Source organism: Eleutherodactylus coqui, chromosome 10 (genome assembly GCF_035609145.1).
Source record: "Eleutherodactylus coqui strain aEleCoq1 chromosome 10, aEleCoq1.hap1, whole genome shotgun sequence".
NCBI lineage: Eukaryota > Metazoa > Chordata > Amphibia > Anura > Eleutherodactylidae > Eleutherodactylus > Eleutherodactylus coqui.
Genome location: NC_089846.1, coordinates 106,713,133 through 106,736,311, shown reverse-complemented (window position 1 = coordinate 106,736,311; position 23,179 = coordinate 106,713,133). Strand labels below are relative to the sequence as shown.

The 23,179-nt window shown below is 46.2% G+C and overlaps 1 protein-coding gene across 1 annotated transcript in view; it reads right to left on the bottom strand.

Annotated features, from left to right (window-relative positions):
• GRIA3 (glutamate ionotropic receptor AMPA type subunit 3) overlaps positions 1 to 23,179 on the bottom strand; it is a 333,892-nt gene that overhangs the window by 64,789 nt on the left and 245,924 nt on the right. The window contains exons 6-7 of the mRNA XM_066579868.1: positions 18,710 to 18,871; positions 14,677 to 14,844 (exon numbers count right to left, since the gene is read on the bottom strand). Coding sequence (XP_066435965.1) covers positions 14,677 to 14,844; positions 18,710 to 18,871 — 330 coding nt within the window. The remainder of the gene's footprint in view (positions 1 to 14,676; positions 14,845 to 18,709; positions 18,872 to 23,179) is intronic.

The following is a 23,179-nucleotide window of genomic DNA, read 5'->3' as shown; positions in this document are numbered from 1 at the left end:
CAGCGCGTGGCAATGGGAAATTTTTTGTCTGGCAGGCAGGGGGGAGGGAGAGAGAGAGAGAGGGAGAGGGTGAGGGAGAGAGAGAGAGAGAGAGAGAGAGAGAGAACACACGAACCAAGAAAGAAAAAAAAAAAGCTCGGGAGCCGGCGTCCCACGTACAAAAATGCTCGAGTCTCCCATTGAGACTCCCATCTCAAATTTTACGAAAAGCTCGACTCGAATAACGTGGACCCAAGCATTTAGCTGCTCGCTCATCTCTATGTAGCAGTTTTCCACGTTGCCACTAAGCAGACACAATCCGATGATGCCTTCCCACTTGTCAGTTTTGACTAGTACAGGGTTAGGACTCATTCACACAAGTGAATCCACGCTGGCCGAACACAGATGAAAATTGCAATGGAGAAGAATAGCCGAGATCTAATTCCGAAATTAATTAGCGTTTTCTCTTTCATCACGGGGAAAAAATGCTGCAATGCGAAATTCTGTCGGTTGGCAGAATGGCTTCTGTTAGCTTAAATAGCTAAAATAGAGCCAGCTGTCTTCTTTTCCTGGCATTGGACACAGGTAAACTCCCTCCCCCTCCCTTTTTTTCAGCTCCCGTAGGAATCCATAGGAGTCTCCCATGTTTTTCATTAAAAGATAGGTCAAGACTAGAGATGAGCGAGCATACTCGTCTGAGCTTGATACTCGTTCGAGTATTAGGGTGTTCGAGATGCTCGTTACTCGTAAAGAGTACCACGCGGTGTTCGGGTTACTTTCATTTTCTTCCCTGAGAAATTTGCGCGCTTTTCTGGCCAATAGAAAGACAGGGAAGGCATTACAACTTCCCCCTGCAACGTTCAAGCCCTATACCACCCCCCTGCAGTGAGTGGCTGGCGAGATTAGGTGTCACCCGAGTATTAAAATCTGCCCCTCCCGCGGCTCGCCACAGATGCATTCTGACATAGTTCAGGGAAAGTGTTGTTGATGCCGGAGCTGCTATAGGGAGAGTGTTAGGAGTGATTTTAGGCTTCAAGAACCCCAACGGTCCTTCTTAGGCCATAGAAATCGCAGATCGCACCTATGTGCGATCTGCGATTTCTGTTCTCTTCTCTATATGCGCTCAATGGGGCCGGCGGCAGCAGCGCCGACCCCATTGAGAACATATAGAAGACAAATCATTCTTCTCTGCCACAGCTGTAACAGCTGTGACAGAGAAGAACGATGTTTGCCCATTGAATTCAATGGAGCCGGCAATACAGCAGGTTCCACTGAAAGCAATGGGCTGCCGGCGATCGCGGGATGAATTGTCGGGAAGGGCTTAAATATATAAGCCCTTCCCTGCAATTCATCCAGAAATGTGTTACAATAAAAATATATACCGGCGTATAAGGCGACGGGGCGTATAAGACGACCCCCCAACTGTCACCTTATACGCCGGCAATACAGCGGAGCAAAGAATAAAAATCATTACTCACTTCTCCTGGTGTTCTGCGGCGCTGCTGCAGGCTGTCGCTCCCTCCTGGTCCCCGGCAGATCATTGCTTTCTCTACGAAGGGCTTTAAATCCCCGCCTCCAGAAACACACGTGCCTTCAGCCAATCACAGCCAATGACAATGATGTCATTGAATAGCTGTGATTGGCTGAAGGCACGTGTGTTTCTGGAGGCGGGGATTTCAACCACTGCGTCCAGAAAGCAATGCTCTGCCGGGGACCAGGAGGGAGCGACAGCCTGCAGCAGCGCCGCAGAACACCAGGAGAAGTGAGTAATGATTTTTATTCTTTGCTCCGCTGTATTGCCGGCGTATAAGGTGACAGTTGGGGGGTCGTCTTATATGCCCCATCGCCTTATACGCCGGTATATATTTTTATTGTAACACATTTCTGGATGAATTGCAGGGAAGGGCTTATATATTTAAGCACTTCCCGACAATTCATCCTGCGATCGCCGGCAGCCCATTGCTTTCAGTGGAACCTGCTGTATTGCCGGCTCCATTGAATTCAATGGGCAAACATTGTTCTTCTCTGCCACAGCTGTTACAGCTATGGCAGAGGAGAACGATCTTTATGCTGACAGTGGGGGGGGGGGGGGGCCCACTCTTGCCGCTATTGTGGCTTAATAGTGGGACCTGGGAACTTGAGATGCAGCCCAACATGTAGCCCCTCACCTGCCCTATCCGTTGCTGTGTCGTTCCCATCACTTTCTTGAATTGCCCAGATTTTCACAAATGAAAACCTTAGCGAGCATCGGTGATATACAAAAATGCTCGGGTCGCCCATTGACTACAATGGGGTTCGTTACTCGAAACGAACCCTCGAGCATCGCGAAAAGTTCGCCCCGAGTAACGAGCACCCGAGCATTTTGGTGCTCGCTCATCTCTAGTCAAGACCTATCTTTTGACGCTGCGAAAACGGTTGGAGATTTGACGATTTTACAGTGCAAATTTTTTCACACGCCCAAAAATTGTCATGTGAATGAATGCATTGGAATCCAATGCTTCCCATGGTAATAACATGAGAGAAGATATACTCACCTTGGCCACATCGTGGTTAAAAATCGCATGAACAAAAATCTGTGTTTTCTCATCCATTCACATGGGCAGCTCTGGCGTATTAGCAAAAATATATGCCGCAGGCTGGAAAACCCTCGGTCAGAATAAATCCTCGGAATGCCTTCTAATTTCTAAATAGAGCCATCTGTAATCATTGCACAGCATTGGATGCAGCTAAACTCCCTCCATCTGCCTTTTTCCCCAGCTCCCATAGAAGCCTATTGGAGCCTCCACTGTATCTTGGCAAAAGATAGGGCAAGACGTATAAACTGGTTGCTGTTTTCGGTCCTATTATTACTGTTGCAATTTTTTACGCACCCAAAAATCGCTCATGTGAATGACTACACTGGAATCCAATGCTTCACATGATCGCGATTTTTGAGCGCAGCTACAATAGCTTATATATGCGCGCGTGTGAATAAGACCTTACTGTTGCCCCACATATTCCCTTCCCAGTTGGTCTTCACTTCCAAGTGCAGAGCAAAGATATCCCCACACGGGCACACATGACTGCTGCGGCTGATCGCCGGCTGGCATGAATCAGTGATTGGCTGCCGTGGCTACAATGGCGCTGGTGTCCGTGACGTTACTATTGGTTCCCTGCATCTGGGGTAAAAATCAGTGAGGAAAGGGGCTAATGGAATGGGAGCAGGGGAGAGGAGTATAAGTTCTCATAGATTGATTCTTCATGCCAACCAGCTGTTAGGAATTAATGTCCCCAGATAACCCCATTAGCTATAACTCTATTGTACTGCTGTGTCCTAGATATGGCAAGATAGTAACACTAAGCAATATGCACACAGATAAGGCTCTAAATACAGCAGCCTGTCACTCCCCAGTCCATAATGGGGGCCTTAACCCACTGCTTCCTGACTATCATAGTAATCTACAGACATTGCATCACAATCATCTTAGTGTGCTTCTGCTATTTGTATAGTATGGCCACTCATTGATATGCATTTTGCAAATTGTGGATGTATATTCGTCATGACAAATAATGTTTGTGAAATGACCAACTTTCAATAATGAATTGCTATATCTGTCTGATATTTCTCTGTCATTTCAGCTGCCGTAAAGCAAGAAAACCCCTGCTGCACTGTCCATGCCGTCAGCAAAGGAAGACAGTGTGTATGGAATTTTTTTTTTTTTTGGGGGGGGGGGTGGCTTGAAATACAAGCCCTATGCCAAAAATAAGTCCTAGCTGCATTTAAAAAAAAAAAACCAAAACAATACTTTACCTAATAGGCGCTGTCTACTCTGCCGCACTTCTCCTCCGGCAGTTCCGCAGCACTTGTTTGTAGTTGCATTCAATGCAATAGCTGTAATTGGTTCATCAAGTGCTGCAGTGATTGGCTGAGCCGCGGCGCTCAAGAACAAATCAGAGCCAGTGCTTCCAGGAAGCAGTGGCTGAAGTCTACACACAAGTGCTGGAGAACTGCCAGAGGATAAAGGCAGTAGAGCGAACTACACCTGTTAGGTAAGGTATTGTTTGTTCCTAATGCGTCTATGGTTTATTTTAGAGAAACCGTAGGACTTCCTACTGTAAAAGTTGCATCGCACTGCACGAAAACCATGATTTTGTGCAATGCGACGCAACACAAAGGAAGTCTCCAAAGGGAAACATGGGCTACGAAATATCGCAAATCGCGGCTGTAAAGAGCATGCCACAATTTTTTTTCCCTCGCAATGTAGCAGCCTACAAAATATCACTAATGTGAAGGAACCCTTTGGAAAACATGGGCTTCATATACATGCGATTTGTAGCACTGTTACATTGCGAGAAAATCGCACGATTTTGTGGCCCGTGTGAAAGCAGCCTCAAGTCATACATATTTTGGAAAAGTTTTTGGCCGGTGAGCTGACTGTCGTATTTGTATGGAGGCATCCTGCTTACCACCCAACAGAAAATGTTGAGGGAAAGAAGATTCAAGGATATTGATTGTCACCCATCAATGCTTATAAAGTCATAAAATGGTAAAGTTGGAAGGGACCTCCAGGGTCATCTGGTCCAACCCCCTGCTCAGAGCAGGATCACTGAATCATCCCAGATATTTGTCCAGTCTTTGTTTGAAGACTTCCATTGAAGGAGAACTCAACACCTCCTGTGGTAACCTGTTCCACTGATTGATCACCCTCACTGTCTAATAGCTAATCTGTGTTTCCTTCCTATCACTTTCATCCCATTGCTTCTAGTCTTTCCTTGTGTTCTTCTCACAGCTATGTGGCTGCCAGAATTGTCTACTTGCAGCTTTATCCACTGTCCCCATGGAAAACATATCAGTGCTCCGGCAAACCTAGCATTCATGTGTTCGGGGCAATTCGAAAACTGCTCCATCAATGACAGCAGATGTGCACAGAACATATAAGGCGCACGTAGAAGAAGTTAAAGGTGACATCACCCTACTTGGCTATGGGAAACACAAGCTATAAGAAAGAAGACCAAAAACTACAGTCATGAGTGGCGGAGCATTAGCTGATATTGGTACTCCTATGAAAGTATACAATAACCATATTTTAAGGTGCTATGAAAATGTGTAGATTCTGCCTGTTTTTTGCTTACAGTTATAATGTGTTATGCAAATCTTCTTTGAGCTACTGGACATAGGACAATGCATCCTTTGCCTGAAGCCAGTTCTGTCGTGTTTGGGTAAACAACCGGCTAAGTTCATACCCATATCCTCAATGATTATGTAAATACCTCCTATGAAGCTGAAAAGAATATTTAAGCAACCAATGCACTGCCTCCAATCTTAGCAGATCTGCATAAAGGTATTTGCACCACAAAGGAAATATCAAAAATTAAAATTTCCCTGGCATAATCTATTTTATGGGTAATTTCAGTTATATGATTGCGCTCGGGGAATCCAGCTGCTTCTTATGGTCTAAACAGCTGGATTGTAGGACACCAGGACCCCCAAACCTCAACATCTCCTTAGCTGTGACCCCCATGTTTAGAGTTATTAGATTGCTACATTTCTGTACAGAAGTATAACTCATAGTTTCTCCATAGGAGCTTCCTACAGCACAATATGACCAAATTAAGAATTGTGGTTGGGAAAGTGTGTGATCTTGCATGTACTAAGCCTGCTCATATCACATGGTCAGGATGAGGGTTATGGAGATGTGGCTAGGACATGTTAAAAGTGCAGCACCACCCAGTGCTCACTGCCAGACCCCAGGAAACTATACTCACTGTATAGGACTGCCCAAGACAGACCCAGCACACCTCCTCGCACCCAGATTTGAACTGACCTAATCAGTAAGATCTGGTATTCTACTTTTATTCCCTTTCACTTTTGTAACTGTTTTTGTTTGTACTGTATGTTCTTTTTATATTTACTAGAGATGAGCGAATGTGTTCTTCCGAGCTTGATATTCGTGCGAATATTAGGGTGTTCGGGATGTTCGTTATTCGTAACGAACACCATGCGGTGTTCTGGTTACTTTCACTTCCTTCCCTGAGACGTTAGCGCGCTTTTTTTGGCCAATTGAAAGACAGGGAAGGCATTACAACTTCCCCCTGTGACCTTCAAGCCCTATACCACCCCCCTGCTGTGAGTGGCTGGGAAGATCAGGTGTCACCCGAACATAAAAGTCGGCCCCTCCCGCGGTTCGCCTCAGATGCCTGGTGAGTTAGATGAGGGACAGTGCTGTTTGTACCGGAGCTGCTGTAGGGAAAGAATTGGTAGTTAGTGTAGGCTTCAAGAACCCCCAAAGGTCCTTATTAGGGCCACTGATAGCTGTGTGTTGGCTGCTGTTAGCAGTGGCAATTTTTTTTTTCTCAAAATCGGCTCTGCAGAGCGTTGCACCCGGCATTAGGGACAGAAGTGCTGCATAGGCAGGGAGAGTGTTAGGAGTGAGTGTAGCCTTCAAGAACCTCAACGGTCCTTTCTAGGGCCATATTTATCCGTGTGCAGTACTGTCCAGGCTGCTGTTAGCTGTGCTGCATTTTTTTTTGCTTCTCAAAATCGCCTCTGCAGAGCATTCCACCCTCCATTGATACTGCAGGGAAAGAATTGTATAGGCAGGGCCACAACACAGTTATTATTCATTGAATATACGCAGTGCTGCCTTTTGCTTGTAAAACAAGTGAAAATAATTCTATTTGTCCTGCCTCTGTCCGTCCTAAGGGCGGTGGACACGTGTCGGCTGCGTGTGCAACCTGTAAAAATCAGACGCACCCAGCTACGGTTTACTGTTGGCTTCGCCATTTGCTTTCCTTAATTGGGAAAAAAAATACCTGCTCTGCCACAGTTAATAACTCTGCTACCCTCACGTTCTGTGACACATTAGCAGGAAAACAGCACAGTTATTAAACTTCTCATGTTCATAGAATATACGCAGTGCTGCCTTTTGGTGCAAAAAAACGGAAAATAATTCTATTTGTCCTGCCTCTGTCCGTCCTAAGGGCGGTGGACACGTGTCGGCTGCGTGTGCAACCTGTAAAAATCAGACGCACCCAGCTACGTTTTACTCCTGGCTTCGCCATTTGCTTTCCTTAATTGGGAAAAAAAATACCTGCTCTGCCACAGTTAATAACTCTGCTACCCTCACGTTCTGTGACACATTAGCAGGAAAACAGCACAGTTATTAAACTTCTCATGTTCATAGAATATACGCAGTGCTGCCTTTTGGTGCAAAAAAACGGAAAATAATTCTATTTGTCCTGCCTCTGTCCGTCCTAAGGGCGGTGGACACGTGTCGGCTGCATGTGCAACCTGTAAAAATCAGACGCACCCAGCTACGTTTTACTCCTGGCTTCGCCATTTGCATTCCTTAATTGGGAAAAAAAATACCTGCTCTGCCACAGTTAATAACTCTGCTACCCTCACGTTCTGTGACACATTAGCAGGAAAACAGCACAGTTATTAAACTTCTCATGTTCATAGAATATACGCAGTGCTGCCTTTTGGTGCAAAAAAACGGAAAATAATTCTATTTGTCCTGCCTCTGTCCGTCCTAAGGGTGGTGGACACGTGTCGGCTGCGTGTGCAACCTGTAAAAATCAGACGCACCCAGCTACGTTTTACTCTTGGCTTCGCCATTTGCTTTCCTTAATTGGGAAAAAAAATACCTGCTCTGCCACAGTTAATAACTCTGCTACCCTCACGTTCTGTGACACATTAGCAGGAAAACAGCACAGTTATTAAACTTCTCATGTTCATAGAATATACGCAGTGCTGCCTTTTGGTGCAAAAAAACGGAAAATAATTCTATTTGTCCAGCCTCTGTCCGTCCTAAGGGCGGTGGACACGTGTCGGCTGCGTGTGCAACCTGTAAAAATCAGACGCACCCAGCTACGTTTTACTCCTGGCTTCGCCATTTGCTTTCCTTAATTGGGAAAAAAATACCTGCTCTGCCACAGTTAATAACTCTGCTACCCTCACGTTCTGTGACACATTAGCAGGAAAACAGCACAGTTATTAAACTTCTCATGTTCATAGAATATACGCAGTGCTGCCTTTTGGTGCAAAAAAACGGAAAATAATTCTATTTGTCCTGCCTCTGTCCGTCCTAAGGGCGGTGGACACGTGTCGGCTGCGTGTGCAACCTGTAAAAATCAGACGCACCCAGCTACGTTTTACTCCTGGCTTCGCCATTTGCTTTCCTTAATTGGGAAAAAAAATACCTGCTCTGCCACAGTTAATAACTCTGCTACCCTCACGTTCTGTGACACATTAGCAGGAAAACAGCACAGTTATTAAACTTAGATTATTCATTCACTAGAGGCAGTGGGGCCTTTCGTTTTCAAAAAAGGGAAAAAATTATATTTGGCCTGCAGTCTTGCGCCAATTTATTAGCTGCCTGTGAAATCAAATCACTGGTAATACAGCATGCTGAGGGGTAGGGGTAGGCCTAGAGGACGTGGACGCGGCCGAGGACGCGGAGGGCCAAGTCAGGGTGTGGGCACAGGCCAAGCTCCTGATCCAGGTGTGTCGCAGCCGACTGCTGCGCGATTAGGAGAGAGGCACGTTTCTGGTGTCCCCACATTCATCGCCCAATTAATGGGTCCACGCGGGAGACGGTTATTAGAAAATGAGCAGTGTGAGCAGGTCCTGTCCTGGATGGCAGAAAGTGCTTCGAGCAACCTATCGTCTACCCGCAGTTCTGCGCCGTCCACTGCTGCCAATCCGAATCCTCTGTCTGCTGCTCCTCCTTCCTCCCAGCCTCCTCACTCCACTACAATAACACCTGCTCAGGAGCGGGAACACTCCCAGGAACTGTTCTCGGGCCCCTGCTTAGATTGGGCAGCAGCGGTTCCTCTCCCACCAGAGGAGTTTATCGTCACTGATGCCCAACCATTCGAAAGTTCCCGGGGTCCGGGGGAAGAGGCTGGGGACTTCCGCCAACTGTCTCAACAACTTTCTGTGGGTGAGGAGGACGATGACGATCAGACACAGTTGTCTTGCAGTGAGGTAGTAGTAAGGGCAGTAAGTCCGAGGGAGCAGCGCACAGAGGATTCGGAGGAAGAGCAGCAGCACGATGAGGTGACTGACCCCACCTGGTGTGCAACGCTTACTCAGGAGGACAGGTCTTCAGAGGGGGAGTCAAGGGCATCAGCAGGGCAGGTTGCAAGAGGCAGTGCGGTGGCCAGGGGTAGAGGCAGGGCCAGACCGAATAATCCACCAAGTGTTTCCCAAAGCGCCCCCTCGCGCCATGCCACCCTGCAGAGGCCGAGGTGCTCTAAGGTCTGGCAGTTTTTCACAGAGACGCCTGACGACCGACGAACAGTGGTGTGCAACCTTTGTTGCGCAAAGCTCAGCCGGGGAGCCAACACCAACAGCCTCACCACCACCACCATGCGCAGACATATGATGGCCAAGCACCCCGCAAGGTGGGACGAAGGCCGTTCAGCGCCTCCGGTTTGCACCCCTGCCTCTCCCCCTGTGCCCCAACCTGCCACTGAGATGCAACCCCCCTCTCAGGACACAGGCACTACCGTCTCCTGGCCTGCACCCACACCCTCACCTCCGCTGTCCTCGGCCCCATCCAGCAGTGTAGTTCAGCGCACCGTCCAGCCGTCGCTTGCGCAACTGTTGGAGCGCAAGCGCAAGTACGCCGCCACGCACCCGCACGCTCAAACGTTAACCGTCCGCATAGCAAAATTCATCAGCCTTGAGATGCTGCCGTATAGGGTTGTGGAAACGGAGTCCTTCAAAAGTATCATGGAGGCGGCGGCCCCGCGCTACTCAGTTCCCAGTCGCCACTACTTTTCCCGATGTGCCGTCCCAGCCCTGCACGACCACGTCTCCCGCAACATTGTACGCGCCCTCACCAACGCGGTTACTGCCACGGTCCACTTAACTACGGACACGTGGACAAGCACAGGCGGGCAGGGCCACTACATCTCCCTGACGGCACATTGGGTGAATTTAGTGGAGGCTGGGACAGAGTCAGAGCCTGGGACCGCTCATGTCCTACCCACCCCCAGAATTGCGGGCCCCAGCTCGGTGGTGGTATCTGCGGAGGTGTATGCTTCCTCCACTAAAGCACCCTCCTCCTCCTCCTCCTCTGTCTCGCAATCAAGATGTGTTAGCAGCAGCATGTCGCCAGCAGTCGGTGTTGCGCGGTGTGGCAGCACAGCGGTGGGCAAGCGTCAGCAGGCCGTGCTGAAACTACTCAGCTTAGGCGATAAGAGGCACACGGCCCACGAACTGCTGCAGGGTCTGACACAGCAGACCGACCGCTGGCTTGCGCCGCTGAGCCTCCAACCGGGCATGGTCGTGTGTGACAACGGCCGTAACCTGGTGGCGGCTCTGCAGCTCGGCAGCCTCACGCACGTGCCATGCCTGGCCCACGTCTTTAATTTGGTGGTTCAGCGCTTTCTGAAAAGCTACCCATGCTTGTCAGACCTGCTCGTAAAGGCGCGCCGGCTCTGCGCACATTTTCGCAAGTCCCACACGGACGCTGCCACCCTGCGCACCCTGCAACATCACTTTAAGCTGCCAGTGCACCGACTGCTGTGCGACGTGCCCACACGGTGGAACTCTACGCTCCACATGTTGGCCAGGCTCTATGAACAACGTAGAGCTATAGTCGAATACCAACTCCAACATGGGCGGCGCAGTGGGAGTCAGCCTCCTCAATTCCTTTCAGAAGAGTGGGCATGGTTGGCAGACATCTGCCATGTCCTTGGTAATTTTGAGGAGTCTACCCAGGTGGTGAGCGGCGATGCTACAATCATTAGCGTCACCATTCCTCTGCTATGCATCTTGAGAAATTCCCTGCAAACCATAAAGGCAGCTGCTTTGCGCTCGGAAACGGGGGCGGGGGAAGACAGTATGCCGCTGGATAGTCAGGGCACCCTCCTGTCTATTTCTCAGCGCGTACAGGAGGAGGAGGAGGAGCATGAGGAGGATGAGGAGGAGGGGGAAGAGACAGCTTGGGCCACTGCTGACGGTACACCGGCTGATTGCCTGTCATCCTTTCAGCGTGTATGGCCTGAGGAGGAGGAGGATCCTGAAAGTGATCTTCCTAGTGAAGACAGCCATGTGTTGCGTACAGGTACCCTGGCACACATGGCTGACTTCATGTTAGGATGCCTTTCTCGTGACCCTCGCGTTGCACGCATTCTGGCCACGACGGATTACTGGGTGTACACACTGCTCGATCCACGGTATAAGGAGAACCTGCCCACTCTGATTCCCGAAGAGGAAAGGGGTTCGAGAGTGTTGCTATACCACAGGACCCTTGCGGACAAGCTGATGGTAAAATTCCCAGCCGACAGCGCTAGTGGCAGAAGGCGCAGTACCGAGGGCAAGGTAGCAGGGGATGTGCGTAGATCGAGCAGCATGTACATCCCAGGCAGTGCAACAGTCTTTAAGGGCCTGGACAGCTTTATGGCTCCCCACCAAGACTGTGTCACCGCTCCCCAGTCACGGCTGAGTCGGCGGGAGCACTGTAAAAGGATGGTGAGGGAGTACATAGCGGATCGCACGACCATCCTTGGTGACGCCTCTGCCCCCTACAACTACTGGGTGTCGAAGCTGGACACGTGGCCTGAACTAGCGCTGTATGCCCTGGAGGTGCTTGCTTGTCCTGCGGCTAGCGTCTTGTCGGAGAGGGTGTTTAGTGCGGCTGGGGGAATCATCACAGATAAGCGTAGCCGCTTGTCAACCGACAGTGCCGACAGGCTAACACTCATCAAGATGAACAAAGGCTGGATTTCCCCAGACTTCTGTTCTCCACCAGCGGACAGCAGCGATACGTAAGCAATACGTAGGCTGCACCCGCGGATGGAAGCTACGTTCTCTCTCACCATCCAAAACGGGGACATTTCTGCTTCATCAATCTGTGTCTAATATTCCTCCTCCTCCTCCTGCTCCTCCTCCTGAAACCTCACGTAATCACGCTGAACGGGCAATTTTTCTTAGGGCCACAAGGCTCACTCAAATAATTTTTCTGAACAATTTTTATAAGTTTCAATGCGCTTAAAAGCGTTGGAACTGTAACTTGAACCAATTTTTCGTTACACTGGGCTGCCTCCAGGCCTAGTTACCACTTAAGCCACATTAACCAAAGCGATTAATGGGTTTCACCTGCCCTCTTGGCTGGCCATGGCCAATTTTTGGGATGTACATTAGTACTGTTGATACAGCAATTTTTGTGGGCTCTCGCCTACAGTGTAATCAAATTAATTTTTAGCCCACCTGCATTCCAGCTGACGTTACCTCAGCTGTGTTGGGCAATGCAATGGGATATTTTTGTGTACCGCCGGTGGGTTCCAGGGAGCCACCCATGCTGTAGGTGCACACGGAGTTTTTAATACATCTGTACACTTGTAAAGAACCCCAGTCTGACTGGGGCATGCAGTGTGGGCCGAAGCCCACCTGCATTACGCACGACATTACTACCTCAGCTGTGTTGGGCAATGCAATGGGATATTTCTATGTACCGCCGGTGGCTTCCTGGCACCCACCCAGGCAGTGGGTCCACAGGGAGTTTAACCTACATGTGTCCACTTCTAAAGAACCCCAGTCTGACTGGGGCATGCAGTGTGGGCCGAAGCCCACCTGTATTACACACAACATTACTACCTCAGCTGTGTTGGGCAATGCAATGGGATATTTTTGTGTACCGCCGGTGGGTTCCAGGGAGCCACCCATGCTGTAGGTGCACACAGAGTTTTTAATACATCTGTACACTTGTAAAGAACCCCAGTCTGACTGGGGCATGCAGTGTGGGCCGAAGCCCACCTGTATTACGCACGACATTACTACCTCAGCTGTGTTGGGCAATGCAATGGGATATTTCTATGTACCGCCGGTGGCTTCCTGGCACCCACCCATGCTGTCGGTCCACAGGGACTTCACAATAGGGAGTTGTACCTGCCTGTGTCTATGAATTAAAAAGCCCGGTCTAACTGGGGCATGCAGACACCTTGACAGAATGAATAGTGTGTGGCACATAGGTTCCCCATTGCTATGCCTACGTGTGCAGCTCCTGATGGCGGTGGCACAGGATTCTATTTCTCATTGCTTCTGTACAGCATTGTGGGCTATCGCCCCGCCACTTTTAAAGAGGGTCGCTGCCTAGCCGTGCCAACCCTCTGCAGTGTGTGCCTGCGGTTCCTCCTCATGGCAGACGCACTTCTAAATAGACATGAGTGTGGCGTGGCATGAGGGCAGCTGAAGGCTGCGCAGGGACACTTTGGTGTGCGCTGTGGGGGGGAGGGGGGGCGGTTGGTCAGCATGTAACCCAGGAGAAGTGGCAGCGGAGTGTCATCCAGGCAGTGATTGTGCTTTGTTGTAGCTAGTGTGGTGCTTAGCAAAGGTATGCCATGCTAATGAGCGCTTTTCAGAAGTAAAAGTTGTTGGGAGGGGGGGGGGGCCCACTCTTGCCGGTATTGTGGCTTAATAGTGGGACCTGTGAACTTGAGATGCAGCCCAACATGTAGCCCCTCGCCTGCCCTATCCGTTTCTGTGTCATTCCCATCACTTTCTTGAATTGCCCAGATTTTCACACATGAAAACCTTAGCGAGCATCGGCGAAATACAAAAATGCTCTGGTCGCCCATTGACTTCAATGGGGTTCGTTGTTCGAAACGAACCCTCGAGCATCGCGGGAAGTTCGTTCCGAATAACGAGCACCCGAACATTTTGGTGTTCGCTCATCTCTAATATTTACCTTTTGTACTTTTTATAAGCATTGCATCATTTTGTAATAAAGTTTTAACTTTTATTAAGTTCATTTCTTGTTGCTCTATAAAAAACCTATAGAACCCCATAAGAGTAGAACTTTGACTGCTGGAGTGCCGTCAGTGCCTGTAACCCGATGCATTACCAATATTTAAGCGGCCGACCTGCCTTACAGTAAAATAGTCAGTGGTGGCAGCAGGTATTTTTAAGGCATAGAACTGTGTTGGGTGTGATTTCAGCTCCCTCTCGCAGGAACTACAGGATTGAGGGATTGGAAGGGAAGTAAGTCAACCCCATGTAATCATGCCCATATCATGTGCTGTGAATTGTCAGTGGAAATTTGGATGCCTAACTTAAGGATTATGTGGAAAGTTCCCCAGAGGTGCTTTCATATTATTATCCAGATTTTTTTTCTCAATGCTTCAAGGTTTAAATCCTTTAGGATCTTTTTGTATTTAGAGGTTTCCTAGAATTATTGTGAATTGTGTTTTTAATAAAGACATAAAATCATATTACGCATAAATTTAGACAGCAGAGCGCCCCCCAGACAAGAACAGTATATGTGCGCAGGGGTGTAACTATAGGGGATGCGGTTGCAGATGGGACCAGAAGCCTTAGAGGGCCCATAAGGCTTCTCTTTTATAGGGAGCCCAGTACTATGAATAAAGCATTATAGTTGGGGGCCTTGTAACAGATTTTGCATTGGGGCCCCGAAGCTTTAAGTTACGCCTCTATATGCGCCCCTTGTTCTCCAATGGCATAGAGTGTTCCCTTATGTCTCTCTACAATCTTACCCATAATTGTGAGCTATAAAATGACCTCAATCCTTTACAACCTTTGCCAGCAATCTATTGGAAGCTGTTGCTGCTTCAAGCATAATAGTGGTCATCCCAACATACTGGACTCCTGAGGATCTGCACTGGTCAAACTTATTGTATGCAAATTTCAGAGGTGTTGGCAGAATCCCCCCAAATATTTCATTACACAGATAAAATATGCATGCTTACCATCTTTAAAGCTCTCTCAATGTCTATCCCTTGGCTCCAAGGAACTGCAGGATTTGCTAGGCAGTCTCCAGCACTCCCTCGCCTTGACACATCCACCCTTTGTCTTCTTAGGTATCGAAAAGCTTCCGCGATGACTAGCACAGCATCATGAGTTAAAGCTGAAGTGTACTAAACAAAATGAAAAAAAATATATATATTACAGTCCCGTACATGGAAACATACAATGACAGGCCTAAAATACTGCATCTAGAAATGTGTTCAGGGAAAACTCCCAAAAGTTCAATAAAACTTTACAAATGTTATATTTTGAATCCCTTATTCCTGTTTTGGTTTCAGAAGCTGAATTTATTGGATGTTTATGATAAGACCTTTTGTTGCCTCTTGAGAATGAATCTTACGTTGTACTTCTGTTATAGGAACATTGGGCCATATTTATCAAAATTAGGTAACACAAAAACTAGCCTTGTTGTATACTGCATCCAATCAGAGCTCAGCCTTTTATTTCATTCTCCCTAATGGTGGCTACTGGCAGTATATTGGCTTTTAAGTCTATGTCTATGCGGGAAATTTCTAACTCAGCATCAGAAAAAAAGCTCTGACTTTAGTAAAAATATATTAAAGAATGAATCATCATGAATGGTCTTCATGAATGGGCATTTCCTAACTCTGGTGATGATGAGAACATAATACTGAGGCCCATTTAATTAAAATTGTAGGATGTTTAGAGCATTCCCTGCCTTCTGTCAGCTCTAGATCGATAAACATATACAAAGATATAATGTTCTCTACAAGTTTATGCAGCACAGATTCATTTGCATTTTCTCCATCAAATGATTTCATGTTAGAGATGTTGAATAGAATTCACAAATGTTCTTAGTCGAACTAAAGTACAATATAACATTGGCACTAGAGATGAGCGAGCGCGCTCGGATGAGTCAGTTACTCGAGCGAGCCTTGCTCTTCTCGAGTAACTGCTTTCTTGTCCGAGCGTGCTCGGGTGGCGGCGGGTAGCGCAGGGGGGGGGGGGGGGGGAGATCTCTCCTACTCTATCCCCCGCTACCTCCCGCTATCCCCTGCCCCCCCCCCGAGCACGCTCGGACAAGAGTGCAGAAGAGCGAGGCTCGCTTGAGTAACTGACTTATCCGAGCGCGCTTGCTCATCTCTAATTGGCACCAGCCGATATCTCTCGTTGCCAGAGTGACCTGAATGATACTATCAAGTCCAATGGTAACATCACAATATCATCTCGTTCATTGAAGATGACAATATATAAAGAATTGATGATGGGTTAATGTTTTATATCTTTCTGAATACTTCTTTAAATACTTTATGGAAGTTCTGTGACTCTTTAGGTTACTCCTTGTTCTTAAATGAAATTAATCAAACAAGCAATTTATTTTCTGCAAAAAACGGATCCAGGAAATATTAAATGTAATTTAATTAAACTTAACGGAACATAAATTAGGTGACCTAGAACTGTCTATATAAAGGTTTATGTCAGATATTGGAGGAATTCATTCAAGTGCATGAATGTTTATTTTAAACATTAGTGGTGGCGGACACTGTCTCAATAGACATAAAGGGGCCGGCGCTTGGGCTTTTGACAGTGGTGTGTCACCATACGTGGCTTACTGGGTTTGCTCACGTGTGATTGGCCTGTGATGTTATGACAGGTCTCGGGTTTACTGGGGCACGCCAGTAGAGGGGCGGAGTTTGGATGAGGCCCCACGCATGTGTAGTATGTATAGTGGTGACGCGATGTTGCCCCACAATGCAAGAGTGATGACAGGTCTCGTGCTTGCGCCTGTAATAATACCAGTAGAGGGACGGCGTTCGGGCTAGGCCTGATGTATGCGCATTATACATACTGGTGACGCGATCTGGCCACACAACGCGAGATTAATGACAAGTCCAGTGCATGTGCCCGCAAGTATTGGAGACGCTGCCAACAGGTGGAGTGATGTTTTGGTTTGTTTTTGATAATTTGTGGGTGTAAAGACACCTGCATTCACTACCCGGATCCACCAACCAGGACTGTAAGTTTGGAGGTATGCTTCATTTTATATGTACTTTGATGGGGGATTGGTTGTTTTGTGTATGTCAGTTGGATATTTATGGGGTTAATGTTCGTATATGCATGGACTTGACAAAGACCGCTGACAATGTATGGGCACAATGATGTATGGGCACAGTAAAGATTATCTTCACCGGATGACATGAGTGAAATTATCATTTGGAAGCATCCCTGGATGCTGCTTTGGATTATATATGGACTGTCTATATTGATGTGGTTCAGGATCCAGAACCAGGTTGGAAGCATGCATCATTTACCCTATATAAGAAACCTCCCTCATATATGAGTTTGGTGTGTGTGCTGCTGTCTACCCAACATTGATACATTTGTGCTCATATATAACAGGTGCCAGGATACCGATGCCTACCGGTATCTCATTAGGAACATTGTATTCATGCTTCACCATATCGGAACTCAATTCTACTAACTTTTATTACACGTGCAAAAACTTCTACAGCAGCGTTCACCAATTTTAGTCCCACTAAACCTCTGGTCCCTCAGAGCCTAGCCAACTGGACTTTCCAACCCTGAGTGCTTGTCTGAGTCAAACTAGACAAGAATTATAGAATCCTTTACCCACCCCTACACTGAGCTTTTTAGAGGCAGAAATGGCAGTAGGGTTTCTACAGCATTGGAAACATCTCACGAGATTCTCAGTCATTAATAGCTGATTGATGTGGATTCTCCACTCGGGACTCCCACAGAATAGCTGTTTGAAGAGATTAAGGTGCTCAGATGAGGGTCGTGGCCTCTTTTCAGGCCAGTGACATCACGTTCATTTGTCATGTGGGTCATGTGGCCTAAGGCTAGCTGAGTCCCATTCCAGTGAATGGGATTGAGCTTCCATACCAGACACAACCACTATGAAATGTATGGTGCTATGCCTGATATGTGTCAAACAGCTGATTGGTGGGAGTCTTAAGTGGTGAGCACCCATTGATCAGAATTTGATGACCTATGGTAAAGACAGGTCATCAATATTAGAGTCCCATAGAACCCCTTTAAAGGTTCATACACGCAACTGAATTATGGCTCTATTAATTCTGAGTTGTGCACAGCTGTAATACAGTGCTCATAGAAGTCTATGGCACTATTAAAGAAGCTGCTCTATGTCGTTTTGTATGTAAATTTGACAAAATAAAAATCTTGGATGTATTCTCTAAAAGTTATACCTCCATAATGGGGTGCTATATAGAATCATAGAATCGTAGAGTTGGAAGGGACCTCTAGGATCATCTGGTCCAACCCCCTGCTCAGTGCAGGATCATTAAATCATCCCAGACAGATGTCTGTCCAGCCTCTGAAGACTTCCATTGAAGGAGAACTCCCCACCTCCCATGGCAACCTGTTCGCCCTCACTGCCTAATATCTAATTTGTGTCTCCTCCCTTTCAGTTTCATCCCATTGCTTCTAGTCTTTCCTTGTGCAAATGACCATAGGGCTAATCCTTCTCCACTGTGACAGCCTTTCAGATATTTGTATGGGGACATTACATGGTGGTATGCAGACTAGGGCTATTAGGATTCTGTGTAGCACCTTATAAGGCTCTATGACACCTAGCTTCGCTTTGAACTTATGGCTAAATTACATTTTTCATGACTTTTCAAAAAGTTGCTAAGGGCAAGGAATGAACGAAAAGAAAAAACTAGGCCATAATTACTCATTACATATCCTACCAGTCCAACACAGCTGATCCAGTTCTCTTTGCTGCAATCCTGTGTCATTTATCATTCACTTGGCCGTTACAGCTAATTACTAGTCTCATGGGCCACACGTTGTTCATGGTAGTATTACACTGAATCGGTCACATGATTGGCGAACGCTGCATAATTGGATGTGTGGTAATAGTATATATTGTAAATGTTCAAAATGACCTCATATTGTAATTGCCAGTGATGGCCAAATAGTGAATAATTATTATTTTCTAGATAATTGTGTGTATACAAAATACTATCATACCTTTAACGGCGCATTTCTTGCTTCAGGAAATTCCCTCTCATCCAGACGTACCCATCTCTGTAGAAACTGCTGAACTAGTGGGTTTTCATTATTGACAATCTGAAATCCAGTGACATTGGCACCACCATGCATGACTCTCTCCAGAGATATGCTTGTAAATCCCTGTGTTTATGCAAAATAAAATAAATGCAATTAATTATTCAATTGGATCATTTTTGTGTTCAATTCTTGTTTGATAAGTAGCTAGAAAGCTCTGCAAATGCTATTATGCTATAATAGTTTGAGCCAGATGGGTGTTTAGCATATGAGCCAGGTTGCCGTGTTTCTGAGGGACATTACTATCAGTTAACCATGCTTTAAGCTATTTCTTGTCCACACATATAAAATCTGCTAAGCATGATCTGCCAAGCCTAGAACTGGGACTAAATAGGTCAATGATGCAATAAAAATTTTGGCCAGTCTTCAAATGTGCTCTGTGATACAGACCAATGTGTCGTGTCAAACTCCAGTCCAGCTTCTGAATCCTAATTACACACTTTCATTAGCACACTGTATTTCGACAGTAGAATCTACAACTACTTCTATGGTCAACTTTTTGGGTAAATCTCTTACTATGTTCAATTTTATTTGGCTCACCATAATATCTGCTGGCTACATAAATATCTAGTTGGCTTATCATGTGCCACCCACGGACATGCAGTTGTAAAGAAATAAATCCATGAAGATAAGAGTTTTTATTCGGGCCAAGCAAGAGGAAAACTTGAGCGAAGTGAATCCACCATGGATTGATTGTTTCTGATTTTCGTATCTTAGAAACTGCTGGTCTCATTGGAATTTGATGCATAACGTAAAATGTTCCAATTAATATATGAAATATACAACATGTAGTCAGCTCCAGTAAAATGGCTTGCGAATGTCAGAGGAGAATGGTCATTCACATCCGCACCATAAGTTTCTCTATTCCTGTTCCATCATGGGAGAAGAAAACAGAATGCCTCCTGAGAACAGATCTATCGTATGATGGAACTAGAGATGAGCGAGCGTACTCGGAAAAGCACTACTCGCTCGAGTAATTTGCTTTATCCGAGTATCGCTGTGCTCATCCCTGAAGATTCGGGTGCCGGCACAGAGCGGGGAGCTGCAGGGGAGAGCGGGGAGGAACGGAGGGGAGATCTTTCTCTCCCTCTCTCCCGCCCGCTCTCCCCTGCTCCCCGCTGCGACTCACCTGTCAGCCGCAGCGGCACCCGAATCTTCAGGGACGAGCACAGCGATACTCGGATAAAGCACATTACTTGAGCGAGTAGTGCTTTTCCGAGTACGCTCGCTCATCTCTAGATGGAACCGAATGACGTTGGACGGTCCCCGTGACTATAAAGGGGTCCGTCCAGCTTCCAACATGTCCTCCATCATTTTCCTGGACAACATAGTACAGCATGTTGAGCTATTTTGTCTGTCATCTTGTATCGGAACACAAATACAGACTCCGATGCAGATCTAAACAGTGAAAAAACCCATAGTATTGTATGCAATAGATGTAACAGTGCAGAAGCTTTCACATATTGCTGGCTGTACATTTTTTCAAGCTGCTCATGTGTCTACTATGTATCGCCATGTACACACTTCTTAAAATGATTTTTTTCCCATAACTAGTCATAAGAATTGTAATATACTAGATAGAAGGTGGGTACATCACAGGGGCTATGTATGGAACAAATGGCCCATCAGTGAAAAAATTGTATTAGTAAGTGGTGAGATCGGTGAAATAGTACATGTGTATTGAATATATTGAATTAGTATTTTTATTTCTGTATATATGGATTCATCCGCAACATCACATCTTATAATCTAAAGCAAAGATCAGGAAAATAAGAATTGTAATCTTGATTTATATAGCGGCAACAAATTCCACACAAATCAGAGGGGACATGAACATGATCCTCTAGATCAACATTGGGGGTAATAGGCTGAACTGGATGGACATATGTCTTTTTTTGGCCTTACATACTATGGTACTATGTTAGAGATATGACTGCATGAGGGTTTATGGAGTGTGGGGAATACTTATGGAAAAAAAGGTGAGGTTCTGAAAGGGAATGTAGAAGAGGGGAAAAGGAGAGGAGTCAGATTAGGGAATGTGGTAGGCCTCCCTAAAGAGATGTGTTTTTAGAGCCCACTTAAAACTATGGGAGTTGTGAATTAACCCAATTGTCCATGGCAGTGCATTCCAGAGAACTGGGGCAGCTCAGGAAAAATATTGAAGATGGTAGTGGGAAGCCATGGGAGGTCATAGCAGCACAGAAGTCTAAGGTCATTAGCAGAATTAGTAGATAGAGATGAGGGAGGAGATATAGGATAGTGAAGTGCTATGGAGAGCTTTATGGATGGGAGTGATGAGTTTACATTGTATTCTATAGTGACAGAGAACCAGTGCACTGACTAGCACAGTGTGGAGGCAGCAGTATAATGGATGGAGAAAAAGATAAGCCTTGGCTGCGGCATTCAGGACAGATTGGAAAGGGTAGAGTTTAGTGAGGGGAAGACCAATCACTAGCGAGTTGTTTTAATCAATCTGAGAAGGGATCACAGAAACAATAAGATTTTTTTAAGTATCCACAATAAGAGAAGGGCAGATTCTAAGATTTTACTGATGAGCGTGCGAGTTATTGAATAGAGGGAGTGAAGGAAAGATCGAAGTCAAATGCAACTCCAAGACAGTGGGTGTGCTGCCTCTCACTGTAATGGAAATCTCAGGTTTATGTCAGTTAGAAGATGGGGGAATCCATTCAGTTTTAGGTAAAGAGAGAGGAAATGATGTTAGAGACAGCAGACAGACAATCACTGGCGTTTTATAGTAGTGTGGGTGTAAGGTCATGATAAGAATGCAGATCCTCCTATATGCCTCATCGGATCTATTCCATTAAACCTGAAGAAGAACATCATGTATTTTCGTTAGCCATTAAAAGGTATCATATCTACAAGATTACGTGGTTTCTCTAGCTGAGAACAATTACATTTTGTCCCTTCCTCAGAAATGGGGGTCATTCTTTTTTCCAACCGTACAGCTAGAACTATGTTCCTGACACCTTTGCACTTTACCCAGACATTTCTGAGGAAGGGTCTCATTCCCCCCAAACACGTTAGTACTGGTCGTTTTAATTAAATCAGAAGAATCTAGTTAATTCCGTTGCTTCAACAATTTTCTTGGTCAAAAGAGTTGCGCCTTAAAGGGGTTGTCTCGTGAAATCAAGTGGGGTTCAGCACTTCTGTATGGCCATATTAATGCACTTTGTAATGTACATTGTGCATTAATTATGAGCCATACAGAAGTTATTCACTTACCTGCTCCGTTGCTAGCGTCCCCGTCGCCATGGATCCATCTAAATTCGCTGTCTTCTGGCGTTTTTAGACGCGCTTGCGCAGTCCGGTCTTCTCCCTGGTGAATGGGGCCGCTCGTGCCGGAGAGCTGGTCCTCGTACCTCCGCTGCGTCACGTGTGCCGATTCCAGCCAATCAGGAGGCTGGAATCGGCAATGGACCGCACAGAGACCACGGTGCACCATGGGAGAAGACCCGCGGTGCATCGTGGGTGAAGATCCCGGCGGCCATCTTAGTAAGGTAAGGAAGAAGTCGCGGGGATTCGGGTAAGTAATAAACGTTTTTTTTTTTTTAACCCATCCCTTGGGTTTGTCTCGCGCCGAACGGGGGGCCTATTAAATAAAAAAAAAACACGTTTCGGCGTGAGACAACCCCTTTAAGTCCACAAATTTTAATTCTCTGCAAGTTTCATTTCCAAAGACACATTGATTAAAGAAAAAAGTTGTGCAAAGTTGTACATAGCCTTTAAGTAGTGCCTTTTGTAGAGTGGTTATTGCATAAAACTGTGTCTTGCCCCTGTTTATCCACTGCCATGCTATCCATCACCCTCCGAATGCATCTTACATGTACATGGATGGGCCCTTCAATTGCGGCACAGTCAATCAAGATTGTTACAGGTATGTATATGTGGGGTAAGAGTGGAACAGTGCTCGGCAGTAAAGCAATTAGGCACTGTAACTCACTGCTTAGAAAAAGACATGATAATAGTAAGTACATGTTAAATTAGTGTATTAGCAGGCAAGTCTTGTATTCATTATAGATCTTTATTACCTTTTGTAATATAAAACAGTTTTTTCTTAGTTTTGAGCTTATCTTAAATGTGGCATGCCCCGTGTGTTTGTACTCTTGCGTTTTCATAGTAATTGAGGTCACCTCAATTTATTACGATAAGGTTTTTAAGGGTTTGGGATTTAATACGCAGAATACAAAATGTTCTCAACTACATGCATTTTCTTGCAATCTACAGTAGCAAATGACTGTGTCTACACCCCCTTTGTTACCATGGATGCCGTATTAGTCCAAAGGTTTAGTATAAATTTAGATCATAGCAACAGAATATTTTACCTTTTAGTAGAACAATAAGTTTATGCTTGTA